Source organism: Camelus bactrianus, chromosome 17 (assembly GCF_048773025.1).
Source record: "Camelus bactrianus isolate YW-2024 breed Bactrian camel chromosome 17, ASM4877302v1, whole genome shotgun sequence".
NCBI classification, from domain to species: domain Eukaryota; kingdom Metazoa; phylum Chordata; class Mammalia; order Artiodactyla; family Camelidae; genus Camelus; species Camelus bactrianus.
The window spans coordinates 35,315,262-35,334,883 of record NC_133555.1 but is presented as its reverse complement, the minus strand read 5'-3'; the positions used below and the strand labels follow the sequence as shown (position 1 = coordinate 35,334,883).

General features: G+C 43.4%; 1 protein-coding gene across 2 annotated transcripts in view; it reads right to left on the bottom strand.

The window, feature by feature from the left end:
- Positions 1–780: 780 nt before the first annotated feature.
- SMARCC1 (SWI/SNF related BAF chromatin remodeling complex subunit C1) overlaps positions 781–19,622 on the bottom strand; it is a 136,861-nt gene continuing 118,019 nt past the window's right edge. For both annotated transcript variants that reach the window (XM_074344997.1, XM_074344996.1), the window contains exons 26-28: positions 17,665–17,926; positions 5,456–5,632; positions 781–3,189 (exon numbers count right to left, since the gene is read on the bottom strand). In XM_074344997.1, coding sequence (XP_074201098.1) covers positions 3,095–3,189; positions 5,456–5,632; positions 17,665–17,926 — 534 coding nt within the window. In that variant the 3' untranslated portion in view covers positions 781–3,094. The remainder of the gene's footprint in view (positions 3,190–5,455; positions 5,633–17,664; positions 17,927–19,622) is intronic.

Sequence of the window (19,622 nt, the reverse complement as noted above, 5' to 3'; positions counted from 1 at the left end):
TTAATCACATCTGGGGGAATTATTCAGTATTAATCGGAGAGTAAGGATCTGAGGAACCTGTGGAAAACTGGTTAACTGTATATGTCCTGGTGTGCTCTAAAAAGAATTCACACTTGAGTTTATAAACAAAGCTTCAGTTAGCCTGGATCAAGGATTAACTTCCTTCATCACCGTTAGAGAAGTGTCAGAATCTGGTGAGACCCAGCTGGCTCCAGCACTCTTTACTAGAGGGAAGGGTTGGAACAGGTCAGAAAGCAAAGCACAATCAGCTGACACACTTCCATGAGGAGCCAAGTGTTCACCTTCCGGCAGACAGAATCCAATTCTTTCGCTTCACTCGGTTCACAATCATCTTGAAAGCACTGGCTTCTGTTTTCTGCACAGGGCCTGCACCTGTGGGTGCTCAAAGGCTGTCCGTAAGAGTGCATCAAAGTTCACAGAATCAATGTGTCCTTGAAACCTGCCTCCAACTTGGGGCTAAACCACATCCCAACAAACATTCTCTAGTGCACCCAGCAGAACCATTCCTCTCTTGGAGGTGTCAGATGTTGGCCACCCTTTCTGGGGAACTTCCACTCACTTTCTTCACTTTGAGCATGGGAATAAACAGTGAGCAAAGCACATTCAAGCCTTATATTTCTTAAGCCTCATGAAGGTGGTAAGTCAGGAAATCCCCCAAGTCACTCAACTGGTGACCAAGACCAGGTGAGGCTGAATATTTAGGCTCTTCATAGGACACATGAAGAAACTGGCGTATGAATACAGAGAATGGGACTGGAATCCAGAAATGATGTTCCATTTATTCTCTGAAAAAGAGGGAGACAGGCCTTCTCGATCAGTTTCCTCCAATCTCCCCAAACTCCCTCCCTTCACTTTCTAAAATAACACACTGAGAAACACATTTGTACAAAAACCACATATTATTCCCCCCTCACAAAATCGGGTGGCTGTATTACAGGAACAAAACCAGATCAAAGACACGAAAAGAGTCACCACTTATACTGAAACATAACAGTGTTAAGAATTCAGGTATTCTGTAGAATTATTACCAGCATAGTAAAAATATTTCCACCTGGATCTTTTAAATTTGAAAGTGATCACATTAAAGACCTGAGGTTACAAGAGACCACAGTATGAACCAGAATTCCATTTTCCTTCTAAGACCTCAGTGGAAAAGGTAAGTATTTGGAATGAGTTTCCTTTGGGAAAGACTGGTAGGAAAATAGGGAAAACCCTGGCCATTGTTGAAAGGCACTGGGGTCTCTCTGGAGTCAAAAGCAATGGAATTAAACTTCAGTAGGAACAAGCTCATTTCCACTCCAAGAGTCCAGAATGAACACACCAAAGGAACAAGGTCTCCTTGGTTCCAGTACTCTGATGGTGACCAGGGCCACCTGGTTAGAGGTAACACCTGAGGGTTTGAAAGGCAAATCCTAATTGTGGTTTAATTTTTTTGCTTTCTGATATTAAGGAAAAAAGTTCTAAGGTGTTTTTACAAACACCTTCCCACACCCTCATATGTAAAGCTTTATAGAATATACAGAAAAAGATACCCAAAGATGTTCCATTTTGCATCCTAAATGAAACTGCCACTTGAGAATGTGAAGAGGCCAGGTGCTTTGGAAATCAAGCTCTACCAAAAACACCCTTTCCCCACCTATGGAAGGATAAACGGGAGGGAAGAAGGACAAGAAGAGGAAACCAACAACTCTCAAGTCACTCATCAGCAGGGGAAGAAATGGGCTCATATTAAGGCATTTTTGTGGCTCATCCTCTGGAATGGCATTCCACTCTCCCAGCCTGAGCACCACACCCTCAAAGCATGACGCTCTGAATGCCAAGTGAGTTCCTTGGTACCCACAGCATCTCCTTCACAACCCTGTGATAGATGGAATGTGAGCTCTCAGACAGGGAAGGGAGAAGGTATGAGAAGCTGTTGATCTTGCCTCACTTCTCCAATCCCACCTCAAACCTAAAGTACCATTTCACTGAATTCCACTCACCCTGGCTACTGCAAGAGGTAGTTTGGGGACTTGTAGCCCCAGCCATCCTAACCAAGTTCCATGAGCTAAAATGCGTATCAGCACTAACTACTTATTTTTTTTTTCTTTTTGAAGATTTTTTTAAAGAGGGAGAAAAAAAGAATGCATACAAAGCAGTGAATAGTGGGCTAGATTCATTGGGTGGCCATTGTCCTAGACTCCTAAAACTTTCCTGGCTAGTCTAAGGAATGCCTCCCCAAATCACAGCTCTCAAAGCTCACACTGCCCTCAGAAAAACAAAAAACCCACCCCCCAATCCAACAAACCATCTGCATAGAAAACCAGAACCAGTGGGCCCGGGGAAGAGTGGGGCTGTCCTAATGCTTGTGCTCTCCCCCACCGTGTACTAAAGAGGGATGTTCTACCGGGCAGGCTGGAGGCTCTCAAAGTCCTCACTAGGGATAAAATCAGTGGGGTCCCTTTCCCCAACTCTTTTAATTCTGGTGCATCTATATGTGGCAGAAATTCATGAAACTTCACCATCAGCACCATTCTTAGCTCAGATAAGCAGAAATAAGGTCACTTATAATGCCTTAAGGTTTGTCCCCTCTGGCTATCCCCTCTGCCCATCACCATTTTTTGGTTCCTATTAACTTAGGATGCTCTCCTTTAAAGCAATAATGACCAAAAAAAAAAAAGATAATAATTATAAAGCATTATCCATAGAAGCATAAGACAAAGCAAAGGAAAAAAAAAAAACCCTTTTCGCAGGAGAGCAGAAATGATAAAGACATAAACTACTAATGTTGATAGGACCTGCAGATAAACTGTCAGTATACCCCACACCAGGATAGGGAGACGCTGGTTATTTTTAGGACAACCAGGGCACATGTCACCACAGGCTCCCCACTGAGTGCTGGTGGAGGACCTAATACAAGACGTGTCAGAGGACGGAGAGGGGTGGCAAGAGGAATGGGGAAATATGGGATGCGTGCTTGGGGCTGCAACAAGAAAAATCCTGAAAGAAACCCAAGGAAGCTGAGGAACACAAGTCTTGTCATCCCCACTCCAGCTGGCGGCACTGGGCGTGGACGCTGCCTGCACCTTCCAGGCTAGGGCGCAGCCGAGGCTGGTGGGCCTGAAGCGGGCGGCGGAGGGACTCCATCTGCAGGTGGTGGCGGTGGCTGCTGCTGCGGTAGAGGGGGATCTGCAAACACATCCAAGAGCAACTCATCATTGCTGGAAACACAGGGGCTTGGGTAAGAGCCCATTCAGACAAAAAAGACACAGAAGTTTCTCTATGGCCTGTGAGGCATGGCTGCCACCGTGGTTTAAGTGGGGCAGGTCACTTCTCACACAGCTTCCCCTGACCTACGTGGCTGGGGGAGCCACAAGTGTCTGAATCAGCCCCACCCTCCTTCAAGGCCCACCTCTTCCAAGAATCACTCCAGACCTTTTCAGAACTTATGTTATATTTTGATTTTATTGTATTTTAATGGCTCTCTCTGCTAATTTTATTTCTTCAGTTAAATGATAAGCTCCTTCCTGGGCAAGTTCTGGGTCTTCCTTTCTTTCTCTCATAGTGCCTAGCCTAGCTGGGCACAAAATAGATTATCAAAAACCTTTTGCTGATTAACTGTCTCCACCTGGGTCAGAGAGCTTCACTCAGGCAGCTGCTGACAAGTTGGACAGTCCTGGGAGGCCCTACAGCTCCTGAACTGCATGCCATCCTTGGGTTTTTGGCCAAAACTAGGTCAGATCCTGAAGGGAACAATTACTATGAGTGTCTGGGGCTCTTTCCTATTTCAACTGTAGCTGCTTTAGTGTACAAAGGAACCCGAGAGATAATTTAATCCAGGGTTTCTTAAACTTTCTAGATTTTGCCAGAAATAAAAACATATGAAACAAATTAATTAAAGTGCCTTGCTTACCAGTCAATTTACCCAACCTTCTCCCAGGGGCTTTCCACCAAACTGCTACGGCTCTTCAAAGCATTTTGAAGCCCACTGATCTAATCCCTTGTGTCATCTTTCAGTGGAGAAAACTAAGGCCTGAAGAGGGGAAGCAACTCGCCTTATGAAGCCTGCCCAGTACCCTGGAGCCACATCAGCAGCTCAGAATTCCTGAAACACTCCTCTATGGCAGGAAGTGGTGGGGAGCACCCGTCAGGATGGAGTCCTGCACACAAACCATGGGTTATCAGCAGGCCACGACAGTGGTAAAGACCAATGACACTAACTGCCATGGGGATAACAAACTGGTCAACCCTCCTGGTCAGCCAGCACATTTGTATATTGCCTGTAAGGCAGCAAGGCAAGGATTCTCACCAAGGAAAAGACATACCCACTAGAATATGGCCTCTGATCACTGACTCGGCAGACTATTTTTTCTATTGTCATGATCCTATACTGACCCAGTTCAACTGCTCTCTTTCTTCTACTTTGTCCTTGCCCCTGGCGGTCCAGTGAAAAAAGAGACGTGCCTTTGTCCACAGCATCTGTCTCCTGGCTGCAGAAAGTCTCCAAGTACTACAGTGCACTCAAGTCACTTCACAGCCTCATGGAACTTTTGGTAAGTCCTATAATACTATCCACTTGTTCATTTCTTATTTTCCCAACTAGAGCTCCTGGAGGCCAGGAATTCCTATGCGTCCTAGTTCTGTGTACTGTGAACAGGACCAAATGCCTTGTCACATACATGACTTATAAATGGACCTAGGATTACAGATGTGGCTAGGGTACCTGGCCACTATTGACTACATTTTGGGATCATTATGCTCCTGGTCTACAGCAGGAAAGGGCAGGCCAGGCTCTGAAGCAACCCTCTGCAGGTGTGGGCTGCAGCAGAGCAAGGGCTCCACAGCAGAAACTTGGCTTCACACCACTGGACGGACACTGCTCGGCGGCACCTGTGCCTTCTCCACTCAGCCTAAGACCTCGCAGTCCTTCTCAACACGGCCCCTGAACACTCTTTCCTCAGTCTAAGCAATGTATCAGAGTGGCTGCAAGAAATTTCTTTGTTATTCCTGCCCTAAACCGGTTCCTATTTTCTTTATACCTATCACTTTTAAACGCTGTATGCATAAAAGGCTCCTGTAAGGAAAATAATTACTCTATAGTTAAATAAATAACAGCTCTGTAGGTCTACCAGGATTCAATCAGACAGACTTAAACAGGTGTGGGAGCGTTGTCTTCGGCATCCCCACAGACCCTAATGTCAAGGGTGGATGCCACTAAAGGCTATGGCACATGAGCCTGAATGACTGGGAGCGCTTTTCATTCATCACCTGGGTACCTGCCCATCAGGGGTGCTAGAGAGCACTGGCCAAAAACCAGTCTTTTGGAGCACACTGTCCCAGGTCTTAACTGTCCATGGACCTGTCAAATCCCAGAGAGAACAAAAAGCCCTCTTTCCTTGTCTACAGCCCTCCCTGAAAGACCCTGGGGTGATGCATTCCCCACCTCGCTACTTACACATGCCGTTAGGTGCCGTGAGGGGTAGCCGGGGTCCTAAGATGTTTCCTGGGATTGGAGGCATACCAGGAGGGGTAGGACCACTCCCAGGGGGGTGGATGTTGGCTGCAACGGTGGGAATCATGCGACCTGGCAAGGGCTGCCCAGGCATCATGGAAGCGGGGCCTGGTATCTGACCTGTAGAAGGAGAGTTAAAGTACTAAGGTAAGTGTACTCACTGCCCAGACTGCTAAATACAAATACCTAACCCTCCAAAGGATGTGAAACACCAACAGAGCAATAATCTATAATAATCTCTCTGTCTTTTAATTTGGGGGATGGGAGCAGAGGGACAATAAAGCAGGTCTGTGGAGTGAATGACTACCCTAAACCCTGGTACAGGCAGGGAGCTGTAAGAAGAAATTACCAAAAAAGCATTCTAAAAGAAAGCATTCATTCCAGTTAGTTTTGGTGAACAATGGATTGTCATATATATTCCTGAGGACACAAAATGCCAAGAACAGATCACAGGGAATGGAGAGGAGGACTTTTAACAGCAAGTCAGTGCACACAGTTCAGGGACTGTAGCTCAGTCCAGATCGAGCTTCACACACAGGCTATGTGGGAAGGTATGCCTGAAAGTCACTACTATGAGATCACCATTAAAAAGGAATTCTAACTGGGATCCTCAAGTCTTGTTCACCAAAAAATCTCTCCTTTTCTTCTCCACCATGAACCACTGGTCTTGGAGAACCATGGTTGGGGGTTACACACAGGAGATAGACAACTTCTTTAGCTCTCTCTATTGCTTTGAAACAAATGACAGGAGACACTAGATATAAAAAAGGAAAAACACCTCCTTCATTAAGTTTCATACTGAACCTTTAGAACTTTCAGCAAACTTTTTCTGTAAAGAGCCAGAAAGTAATAAGTATTTGGACTTTGCAGGCCACATGGTCTCTGTCACAACAATTCAACTTTGCTCTTGTAGCATGAGAGAGTATATAACAAACAGGTGTGGCTGTGCCCCAATAAATCTTTATGGACTCTGAAATGTGAATTTCACATAATTTTCATGTGACATAAATAGTCTTCTTTTGAGTTGTCCTCAGTCATTCAAATCGCAAAAACCATTCTGAGCCTATGGCTCCTACAAAAACAGGAGATAGGCCAGATTTGGTTGTAGTTAGTCAATCTTGCCTTAGACATGATGGTGGATATTTATTAGTTCTTGAACTAGTGGTCTCACTGATGGGCTTGGTTTTAAAGAGCTATACACGAAGGAGAATAGTTTAATGCGCACAAACTAAGGCTAAAGCTATATATAAGAGCTTATTATACTCTCTACACAATAAAGACAGAGAATCCATGTAGTTTTTTTCTCTTTCTTTTTTTAATCTAGTGATTTTACCATCCATGTAAGGTCAACTGTATGAAACTGAATACAGGCTTCTAGGTATAGTCCTGAAACAACCTGAAATAAGACGGCTTGAGGTCCAGTCCTGGAAAATTTGGGAGATGGGACTAGCTGATAGCTAACTGGCAATTAAAGTATAGAGAACAGTATTGGAGATAACTCAAGTAAGGAATTCTGACAGGGCTTAGAAAAAAGTCCATCTTAAAGAAAGATACACAAAGCTTCCAGCCTCACACCATTTACTTCCAATGTCTGTTCCCTGACCCAGCACTCAAAAGAGAGAGGAGCCTTTCACTACAGAGTGTCCACGAATAGAATTCTACTGAGACACAGGAGTCAGGAAGAGAGGTGGACCACTGTCTTTGGGGCCTATTTTTTAAAGCATAGTACATCAACATTATGTCCTAGAATAAACAGGACAGCAAGTTTTGGGCCCTCTGGCCCAACTTTCTGTGCTCTATAACACCATTGTGCAAAAGCATAGCAGAGAAGCCCTGAGGCCCACCTGCTGGTGGACAACTTGGTCAAATTGCCTCAGAGGAAGCAACAGCAGGCGCTGGACTGACATCACCCTTACACCAACTGAGCATCAGTTATTAAAAGCTGCTGGATGCCTGTGCCACAGGGCTGGGATGGATCCAGGCAGTGCTGAAGAGCCTTCCATGTAGGGAATGACAGGCACAAAAGAAATAACTGGCAAGTACATTCTAAGCCATACAAAGGATGAGCACACATAATGGGGTGGCAGGCAGATCAAGGGAGAGCTATGGAAGGAGCAAGTAAAAGAAGCTGACACCTTCTGGTTAACCAAGACCAACATGTGAATGACTTGAAGTTTTGGGTAACGTGTAAATAAACTGAAGGAGAGGAATTAAGAATAGGATGACAGCAGACTGTCCTAAGCACAAGGCTCAGCCTGAGTTACACAACCAGAAAATATGAATGTTGGCCCGCTACTCCACTGACATGCAGCATCTTCAGACTCACCACTTGCTCTGAGGTAACCACACCCACTTATTATTTACCATCCACCTTTCACTGAGGAGTAACAGGTTCAAAAGGTTAAAAAAAAAAAAAAGGTTACAAAGCCAAATTGTTCATGCTTGGTTTGTCTGACAGAAATCAAAGCAAAGGGGGCCGATGAGTCATTCACAGAAAGCAGGGCGGGGGCCTTGGCCCATAAGGCTACAGGGGGCTGGGGGAAAGGTTCTGGAGAAGCGAGGAACATGGGACAGATTTCCTGTGTGGTGGAGAGCTTTCAGAAGGGATGCAGATGAACCTGAGCCTAGAGCAAAGGAAAAAAGCTTTTGCAGAGGAGGAGGGCCAGCATGAGGTCACAAAGAGGAGAAGAGTTGGGAACAGCACCCTCCAGGCATCCTGCTGGCGGGAGACAGAGCACGGAGGAGGAGTGGGGGTAGGGCTGAGAAGGCGAAAGAACTCAGGTTTGGCATCTGACTGGCCTATGACGTGCAGGTGGGATGACGTGAAGAGGGCTGGGGAGGACTTTTGCTTTGGGAATGGGAGATGTGGGATTGGCACCACAGTGGAACCCTGAGAGATGGCATGAAGGGAAGGTACAGAACTCTCAAAGTTTCCTATGGGCAGGAAGGAGCACGCAGACAGCCTTATTATTCGAGGAATTGGAGCCAGTCCTCTGAAGTTGTTAAAGAGCCACTTTTGTTTTTCAGGAGACACTCTCCCAGTTCCCTTCCCACCACACTTCCCTGCTTAGGCCATTACTAAACATAATGCTTTGTTTCCCACTCTCTGAGTCTCTACTAGTGCTTCTCAATGGTATTCCAAGTGGTGTGACTGGGAGAGAGGAGACACTTTTTTTTGTTGGAGGCAGGAGGCTGAGTTTGAAGTCCAGACCTACGGAATTCCATCCAAGTGGAGAAGAAGGAATACCTTTAGTGGACTCGCTGTGATGAACGGAAGCCATATACTACAACAGGTAACATGGACCGTGTCCATCAATGTGCCCAGACTGCTGCCTTCTACCAAGTTCAACCTGGACAAGAGGCCTTGACCAGTTAGGAAGGACATTCTGCCAGCCCTTCTCAGGTCTCTCTCTCTCAAGAAGAGTGACAGGAGAGCACTGAAGAATGCCTCTACAAAAATGCCAGAGCAAGCCCTGAGTACAGAGAAAGAAAGAGGGAAGAGCACACACCAAGTGTGCTCACGTAAGTGACAGGAAACACAACTGTTCAGTACCAACCACTTCTTGTTTTCAGCACTATGACAGAATTTTATACTTTGATGTCTAGAGCAAGGCACGGGTTGCCCCAAATCCTGGCTGAACAGTCGGCATCTCAGTCAGTGAGCCACCCAATACCATCCTCCACAGGGAAAGTACAGATGGAGACTAAAAAGCATGATCTTATTTCCACTGTACCCCAACTCACATGAGTGGTCTTGGCCAAGTCACTCAGGATGCGCTGAACCTTGGTTTCCTGAGATTATTATAAGGAGTGAAGCTAAACATCTGTTCTATTCTCAACATCCGGCTTTCTGGATGATCAGGGAAACTGTTTATTTGTTGTAGTGCATTATTATGTCACTGGCTTGTCCAACAGCTTTATAAGAGGCAGAGCAAATATTCTCTTTTTGTAGAGAGTAAACAGAAGCTCAGAAAAGTTAAGAGACTGCTTTATGGTCACAGAATTTGTAAGAGGAATCAGATCTATCTTCTGACTCTAAATCCAATTCTCTTTCTACCACACTATTCTGTGCTCAAATGAAACAGTTCATGTGAAAGGACTTAATACAATAGCCAGCATTAAAAAAAAAAAAAAAAAAACCCAAAACCAAAAACTAAGATGTAAACTTTAATTCCAAGCACCATGTTTTCTTCATTACTGTATCCCAGTAATCGGGGCTGCTCTGCTTGACAAATATACTTTCTAAAGGCACCTGGCAGTGGGTGGGATGGTGGCCCTCAAACAGATATGCACACGTTCTAATACCTAGAACCTATAAATGTAACCATATTTGGAAAAAGGAGTCTTTGTAGATTTGATTACGTTAAGGATCTCGAGTTTAGATCATCTCCTAGATTATCTTGGTGGGCCCCAAGTCCAGTGACAAGTGTCCTTATAAGGGACCCATGGAGGAGAGGATACAGAGAGAAGAAGGCAAGGTAAAGATGGAGCAAAGAAAGGTGTGCCCACAAGCCAAGGAATGCTACCAGCCACCAGAAGCTGGAAGAGGCAAAGAACAAACTCTCCCCTACAGCCCCTGGAGGGAACAAGACTTGCTCTAGCAGCTCCCAGAATTGTGAGAGAATACATTTCTGTTGTTTTAAGTCACCATGTTTGTGAAAAGGGAAGACATAAAGACTGAGTAGCTCACCCAATGTCATAAAGTGTATAAACAGGGGGACCCAGATCTGACTGGGATACTCCGGCTCCAGAGGCAGTGCTTGTAACAGCAGTGCAGTGTGAGGACGAGGGTCTGTAGGAAGAGGGCCTATCCCTATAGTAGATGACGTGAGGCAAACCCTGTTGCCACTAAGCTGACAGGTCAGTTATTTGACCCACACCTAGCTCCAGAAACAATCTGGCAAACAGGAAAATCAGTGGGACAACAACACAGACCCATGAGATGATACCTACTCAAAACACACTGGGATAAGCCTGCAGACTCCGCCTTCAGGCCCAGCCGTGCTGTTTCCAAAGCTACCTGCTCAGCGGCAGTGGCCCAATTACCTATTTCCCTATATCTTGATGGCAACAAGCCGGGATAGAGTAGCTTCAGGGTTTTTCAATGCTATAAGCCCAACAGCTGAACAAAAATCTTTCCTTTTTCTTGCTACAAATCCTGAAGCCTAGAGTAAAATAAAATCCTTCTATCCTCCTGTCACAAACAGAGCCATAAAGCCACTGGGATACAGGTGTTCAAAGTAGGAGAGTACAGTGGTTCCTTGGGAGAGCTGATAGCAAAAGGGATGGAAGAAAAGCAGTTTACTCCTCTTGTGGGACCTTGCACAAACACTTCTCAGGAAAGTAAGAGGCACTAAGAGTGAGGCTTGTCCCTGTGCCATCCAGGGATGCAGGCGGCCTAGGGCAGTGGATTTAGAAAACAGACAGGGAGGAGACAGAATGTTGCTCTGAGTTGGGGCCTATCACTTGCCAGGCAATAAACAGTACCTCGAAGTTGTTACGAAGACTGCACAACAGTAAGGGCCCATTTTTAAGATAAGGAAACTAAGTCTCAGGGAGGCTATGTAATTTGGTCCAAAGTCACAATGAACAAGTAGTTGAGATTCAAGTCCAGGCCTCTATGACCCTGAGACTCATTCTTGTTTCCTTTATACCGCTCTGCCTCCTTAAAGGAGTCATTTCTCTCCTTGGAAAAGCTGGTTTCTAAGGATCAAACTCAGATGGGGCAGAATTTTAAGAGGACTGAAGAAAAGACAAAAATCAATTTCTTGTAAGTCAACCCCTGTCCTTTTGAAATCTAAATGTCTCTGTGCTTTTCTGGTTTCTGATACAGGTCTCACCACTTTTAAATGGGTGACAATGTCTGAAAGCATTTCCATTAATTCTTATTAAAACATGAAGAAGTGTGGCCAAATGAACAGGAGCAGGCCTTACCAAACGCAATAAAGGGTGTGTGTATGTATTTTCCATTAAAAAAAAAAATTCAGGTGTTTCCTTCCCCAGTAGACAGGGAGGTGAGAGAGAGATGTGGTTTCAGAACAAAGAATAAACTGGTGGGAGTCTGACCTACATACAAGCTTTTTTTTTTCAAGCAGCAGGCATCTGAAGCCTGTAAAATGGAAAGGTTTGCTAAAATTAGGCTTTGCCTAGTGGAAAAATCCTTCACACTCTCAGGTTTATTAGATCTTCTACAGAAGTGTTACGGACATCACACCTAATGGAGTATTATTTAAGGATTTTATTTCTATTCTTTGGGATGGGAGAGGCAGGTGGGAAAAGAACATGAAACTAGGAAAAGAACCTTGTGAGTTTCCAACCTTAAGCATATTTTGTCGCTGTTTCTAACCATGCACACAGCACATTTTCTGGCTGAGTCCCCTGGAGAACGGAAATATCACAATCAGGGCCAAGTGAGGGGAAACCCAGGCTCCGTTCCTCGGAGACTGCTCCTCCCACAGCAGCTTCCGGGGGGTGAGGGGGCGCCTGCGAAAGACGCTTTTTTTTTTTTTTTTTTTTTGTACAGACGCTCTTTGTTGAAGACTGGACCCTCACTGTTCTCTTTGTGAGGGTAACCTGCTACTCCGGAAAGTGGCACGGCAGCCTTGTTATCACATGATGCAAACAGGACCAAAGGCACTGCAGATAATAAAAACTTGGCTGATGTGATGAGCTAGTCCTGTTCCCTTTTCAGTGCAGGGCTGTGAGTTGGAGTGCGGGAGGGCAGGGGAGGCTGGGAAGTAATGACTGGTTGTAATCCTTTCCTGAGTACTATTTCCCATGGGAGGGTTGTTTGTATAAGTGGGTCTAACTTGGGGGCTTAAAAGCCAAGTGCCTAATGCCTTGCTTTATTTCCTTGAACAACCAACATTTTACTAACTGATGCAAAATATTTTAGTTTTATCGTTAAAACATCTCTACCATGTCTGAATTCTCATCAAATCAGATCAATTCCTATTCTGATTTTTTAAGGCACTTCTAAAAATTCTTACACTATTAATGAGGAAACCATAAAGATATTTAAACCAACATGTCCTTCTCCCTCTGCTCTTTACACAGAGGCAAATAACAAAGGCTTCCCTAAACACAGGAAGCTCACTCCAGATCCATGAGGTATGAAGAGTGCCTCATTTACTATTAAAAGCCAAGGAGAGAACAGGGCTTACAATGCACTTACATACTAGCTTTCTGTCATTTCCTTTTGACTCAACTTACTGATAGGTAATCTTCCTTTAAATACATTTGGCCAGCCATTCCCCCGTATCTATGGGTTTTGCATCTGTGGATATGGAGGGCCAACTGTATACCATGCCATTTTATATAAGAGGCTTGAGCATCTGAGGATGCTGATATCCATGGAGGGCTCCTGGAACCAATCCCTGATGGATACCAAGGGATGATGGCATGTGCCAAGGCCTGTGGAGGAGACTTGCAGCAGTCAGGGGTGCCCTCCTTGCTCAACTGTCAGCAGCACAATCAAGAAGACATCAGGAAACAGCAGCCACTCCTAGGCCACTCTCCTTCTTGCCTTCTTGACTGCCCATGTGCTGTCATGGATACGATGTATGTGCTCAAGAACTGGGGGCTGTCATGACTATTCACCTTGTGCCATTTGGAACGGCAGCCTTAACAGGGAGAACTAGTGAGGCTTTAACTGAGGAATACTTCATGAAATCACACACGTTTAAGTGAAAAGAAGAAATGCAGTACTGTGTGTTTTACGAAGGTTGCCAAAACTGCCACCTTCAGTTTCCATTTGCCAATTGTACACCAGAAACTTTCCACTCAGATTCTTCGACTTTTTGTTTGGTGAAAACAAATCAACTTGGGACACTTTATCAGATAACAAAACCTACAAAAAGCCGGAGTGAGTTAGGAGTAGGATCAAATAAGGGCCCAGGAAGAGAGACCACAGCATACAGATGGAACTTTCTATACAAAATTCTAAGCATGTGAATGAATTAAAGAGGGGAGGCGAGGACTGTGGAAGAACAAACTAAAAGGAACATGTGCATTTATCCTAGCCCCTCTGGTGCCAGGCCCACTCATGTATGACCGTCTCGCAGGTTCACAACACTGAGTCATATCTCAATGGGCTCTACCACTAACTGATGGCCAGTTTTGTGGAGAAAAGATTACATGTGATTTATCTACAAAATGATATAAACTCGTAAGAAGCCAGAGAGCTGGACAAATTAATCACTCAGTAATAAATCTGTCTTGACCTTCTTCTCATCAGTTCCCCAGCACTGCTGACTTTTAGAGACTCATTTTTCCTCTTCCTTCACACACACTATAAATTCTGGCTAAATACCAAAAGCTAGCCAATTGACCTCCTAACATAAATGCTGTGGCCTGCTAACTTTTTTAGAACCTAGGAAACATCAGTTGGAAGGACCATGCTCACAGTTCTTAACTTACACCTGTGGCAAATCAGAGACTAAAGCCATTCTCTATCTAAAACGCTACAGACTTCCTCACCTGCATTGATACAAAAGGCCACTTTACCCAATTTTTAGAACAGTGTATCAGACTTATTTGTTACAATCAACCTTTTCTGAACTGGTGCTGTTAAGACAACTTTTAACTAGTGGGTTCAATTTACTGATGTTCTTAATTTTACTAACACACCTGATTTTACATTTCAATTCCAAAGTAACACCACAAAAGGGGAAATCATAAAAAATGATTCCCTTGAGCTGCTGGAACTCTCACATACTGCTAGAGAATGTAAACTGGCATTACCATTTTGGCAAAATTTTGGCAGCATCTACTAATGTGAATATATGGATATCCTATGACCCATTCTAGGCACATACCACATTCCAATAATTAGGGGCACACACAACATAAATGTATATCCAAGTCTCCAAAAGACGTGCACACGCATGTTTACAGCAGCACTCACTATTTGTAACAATTAAAATGGAAATGAAGTCAATGTCCATCAACAACAGGAATGGACGAGTAACTCGTGGTAGAGACCCACAGTGGAACACACGCAGGAGAAAGAAGGAATAAATCTGTGACCACTCATGACAATGCAGATGCGTCTCACACACACAGTGCTGAGTGAAAGCCAGACAAACAAAAATCACTTTGTGATTCCATCTAGATGACACTGAAACAGCTGTTACCCATGGGAGGGAGAGATGTTGAGACGAGTATGAGGGGGCTTCTGGCTGTTGGTTACACAGGTATACTCTCTTTGTTAAAAACCACCATGCCAAATACTTATGACTTGTGTATTTTTCCATATGTACATTATATTTCAATTAAAATTTTAAGGAAGGAGAATAGTTTGGCATAGATTAAAAAAAAACTCTCAATACATGTAATGATCCTTTTCTTTAAAATTCACTTAAGAAAAGACTGTTTCTGTGAGAAAGTAAAAAAGAGAAAAATGACCTATTTTTAGTCCAAAGGCTATTTTTTATGGACTCGTTTTTTTTGGGCATTGTCTCCCTAGGAGAACAGCTGTATCTGAGTGTGCTGTAAATCCCCTTAGTCCTCTGTCACAAGAGGTAGCATTGTGATACCCCTTTGGAATCAGAGAAAGCCTGGTACGAATCCTGGCTCCACCATGGAGCAAGGCGATGTGGCCTTGCCTGGCATCAGTTCTTCAACTGTACAGGGAAGACAATGAGAAGTAAGCAAAATAATGAGGGTGAATGGCCTGGCATACAAACACCTGTTCTCACCACGATGCAATCGCCCCATCTCTTACAAGCTACATGCAGATGTTGGAGCTCCTTAGATGCTCCCTGAGAACAGTTACTGCAGATGATGATGCTTTAACACCATGGAGAACCAAATACCAGTCACAGTGAACTTCCTCCTAAACATTAATTCCAACAGTTTTTGGAGCTAAAAATTTAACATCACTACTGTTTTTAAAAAATCACTTTGTGATCATCACTCTGTCAAGCATTTGTATCTTTTGAAAGTTTAACTCTGAAGAAAATTAGATCTCATACAGAGAATTTAAGACCCACTCAAGCAGAGAGACAGAAGGACTGAGGAAGAAAGCATCCTGTGTCATGAGCATGGCAGACTTCTAAGACTAACTCCACAAACATCATGTAGATCAAGTGGCAAGTCTGATGATGGCAGTAAGTTCCATAACTGCAATTTAATAGAGTGTGTATGTGAGAAAACAAATGCTTCCCAATTAAAGTCAACCTAGCTTCATTTTTGGGTCAAGCCATTAAAAACTAATACCTAAACGTGTTTTGGGTTATAAATTAAAGATTCATGTTGATACTTCAAGTTGTCAGATCATAGTTTTTTTCAGTTATGGCCTTCTCTGGCAAACATGGCTGGTCATTTCCACAAGATTTAGAAATTCTGTCATTTGAGTAAGTCAGGCCAACTGACATTAGTCATGATGGGATCCTCCCAGGTCTCTCTGTATTTATCTTAGCTCACCTCTACATGCCTTGGCCAGACAACTTGTATCCCAGAAAACCAAACACTGGCTCTGGGAGGCACCTGGCACCTTACTATAATCTAACTATAAAAATCTTACAGGAAGACTGTTACTAGAGTAATACAATAATACACAGCACATAGCCACATATTGTCCTCTAAGGAGGGAAGGAATATGGGGTTGGGGGAATGCTGAAATTAAAGGTAACATTTTAGGTTTTAATGATGTTAGTAGTTAAGTTTGAAAGAACTGTGAGCTAAGTTTTCAAGGTGGTTAAAATGTGGTAAATATTTGCCAACTTAAAAGGGTACCCAGGAGTTAAAGATGGGACAATATGAGCATGAAAAAGAATAATGCCCATAGATTGAAACACATAAAAATGCAAAAATATGTAAATTCACAATATTAAAAACGTACACACACAACAGAAAAAACCCTTACTATACCACCTCTGGAGACTATGGGGAGTGATTTAGGGGGGAAAACCTCATTATTCATGTAACTTACTGATAAAGGGAAAAGTAAAGCATTTATCCAGCCTTTCCTATAAGGATTGATTTTCAGGACAACTCAATGATTGGTGAAGAAAAGTTTTTTTAATTAAAAAATAATCACTAATAAAGGCAGAAAAAATATAAATAAATAAATGCAGAAGGAATAAAAAATTAAGAAATCATACCATTTTGCAACACCCGATGAAATAATTGAACTAGGAAGCAATTCTTAATGGCAGGTAAAACCTTGTAGTCTGATGGGGAACTCTGTAATGGATGGATCAGCCTAACATTGGAACCACTGATCAATCTTAATGTCAACAAGAGATGACTGACATTACAAGAGAAATGCCCGCCCCCGACCAAAGTGAACTTGAACCTGCTAAAATGCCCAGCGCCATCCTCTGGTTTACTTATGGGACATGTGTGGGAGGGAGGAGAGGAGGGGAGAAGGATATGTGAAACTGCACCATGCACCCTCAGTGCACAACCGGGCAGAGCCATAGGCGGAAAACCCTGGTTTCTTCAACATATGAATGGCATTTAAAAAAAGATAAAAAGGGAGGATGAACTGTTAACACATTAAAATAGACTTAAGAGAACTAGCAGTAAATTCAAACAAAGAAGATATTTAACTAACATTATTAGGAATTATGGCTACTTCTGTTGGGTGTGATATAGGGGGTTATGTTAAGTAAGATTTTCATTGGTTAGAAATACATTTAAGTCTATCTCTAGCCCCAAAGTGAGCAGGAACAGATAAAATATTGATAATCTTGAAGCTAGGCAACAGATATTTGGGGATTATTATGCTATTCTGTCTACTTCTGTCTATAGCAGAAACTTTCCACAACAAAAAGTTAAAATGGCAGAAAGGTGATGATCATTGGGTCAGAAGAGTTCAGCGTACTATTCTTTTTGAGTCTATCTTTGAAAATGTCTATTAAAAACAAACAAGTGTAGACAATCTAAGGATGAATTAAGAACTCTGGGATATACTGCCAACCTACCTGAGGAAAGGCATCATGCCAAGAGGACCCCAGAAAGAGAACATGGCAGGCATTCTGTGGTGATAACTACAAAACCAGATTCACTTGCCTACAATTTCCTGGATGACAGCAGACATTCTGAACAGTCCTAGTCAGACATCACTAACAGTGTGGTTTGCCCCTCTGATGCTCTGTGTCACAGGGACGACCCCACCTTATCTGTGAGCAGAGCCTTCGCCTCACCTGGCTGGGGTGGATGAGGCGGTGGCATCTGGTGGTGCATCAGAGGGTAGGGAGGGGGCTGCTGATGAGGCATCATGCCGGGGTGCCCTGCTGCTCCAAGTGGCGCCAGCCCAGGTCCTCCTGAGTGCTGGTGTGCCTGCTGAGGGTTCTGCCCATGCTGCTGCTGTTCCATTTGCTGTCGAGCTCGCAACTCAGCGTATTTCAGCTGTTCCATGTGGAAATTCTGGCGTTCAGTAAGCAACTGCTGCCTCTGTTGTTCTAACTGTTAAGAAATGGAAAGGGAAGAGACATGATATCAGGAAAGGCTCTCAGGATTGGATGCCAACATAGGACATCCACGTGATGCCACAATTTCCCTTACCTCATCACAGTTACACAGACACCTCGCCTCCTACAACATCCATGGTGAGAGAAAAGGCATTATTTCTTGAATAGCATGAGGTCAAGTTCTTCTCTATGGTAAGCATAAGGCCTGCCTTTCCTTGTAACCTTCACCCAGTGGGGGCCTCTTGAACTTAGGACACATGTAATCCCTGCTGTTTGGCAGGCCTTCAGATATTTTAAAAACAGTTTCTACGACTGCCTTACTCTTTCTTCCCCAGGTAAAACAAGCCTCCCTTGTCCCTTTAACAGTCCCTCAGTTACTAATGCCTCAAGTCTAACCAACCTTGCCAGGTGCTCTCTTCTGAAAGTGATCTTCCTGTTTACTGTTTGGGAATGTGATCCTAGAGTTAAATGCTCTGGATGAGTGGACCTGGCCTTAGGTGCTAAGACACATATTTTCTGTATTGAACTTTGGCAGTGCTGCTGTAAATCATAGCTTTCAAGCACCTAAAATTATACTGGGTGAGATATTCAGTTATATTTTACATGCCTAAATAGAAATTTCCATGAATCGTGGTTTGAAAAATATAAGCATTTCAATATTCAAGATAATCTTTCTGGGACCCAAAATAAAATAAAGGGAAATAAGTTATTATATGTGCCAGGAAATTCAGAAACCATATGCCTGCTAATAGAGCTCAGAGAATGGAGTTCACCTTAAATGCTATCAAAACTATTTTAACCCAGGGGTGGTAGAGAAAATCAACTTGAACATGAAGGAAAACAAAAATCTAGATTTCTAGAAGCCAGTAGTATAAAGATCATATGGAGGATTAACAGCATTATTTCTTTTCAATAATGTTCCATCCCATCATTTTCAACAGCAAGATCTTAGTCACTGGGAAGTATTTCTAGAGCAGCCACAACGGCTCACGAGCACTTGAAATGTGGTTAATCTGAAATGAGATGTGCTGTAAATGTAAAACACACACTGAATTCTGAAGACTTAGTATGAAAAAAATTACTCATATTGATTACATGATGAAGTAATATTATATCTGTATACTGGATTAAATAAAACATCATTATAATTTTACTGTTTATTTTTTAATGTGGCTACTAGAAAATTTTAAATTACATATATGGCTCACACATTATTTCTGCTGGAGAGCACTATTCCTAGGCATTTCATAAATTAAGGAAACAACATTTTAGCTTTCGGGAGCAGCCAGTTCTATAGATAAATATTACTTACTATCCTTAGCAAAATCTAGACGGAATACGCATGAGAATTAATTTAAGAATCTGGGCTCTTAGCAGAGAGCTGCTTGGGGGGGAAGTCGTTGTGGAACCGAGAGAGCAGTATCACTGGCCATCAGGAGTAGCAAGCAGGGAACGTCCACAGATGGATGGGGTGTGGGAAGACAGGCCATGGCCACAGCATAAGGAGAAGAGGTCAGGTGAGGAGGAAAAGAAACGGAGAGAACATATGGTAAAGCTTATGTCCTGGGTGCTGTTTAGCTGGCTTGCAGAGAGTCTTCCTTGGGAAAAGGAGATCTACTGAAACGAATGATTTTGTGAGTTTTCAGGAGAGAGGAGACAGGGTGCTACCATGGTCTAACAGACTGGTATGG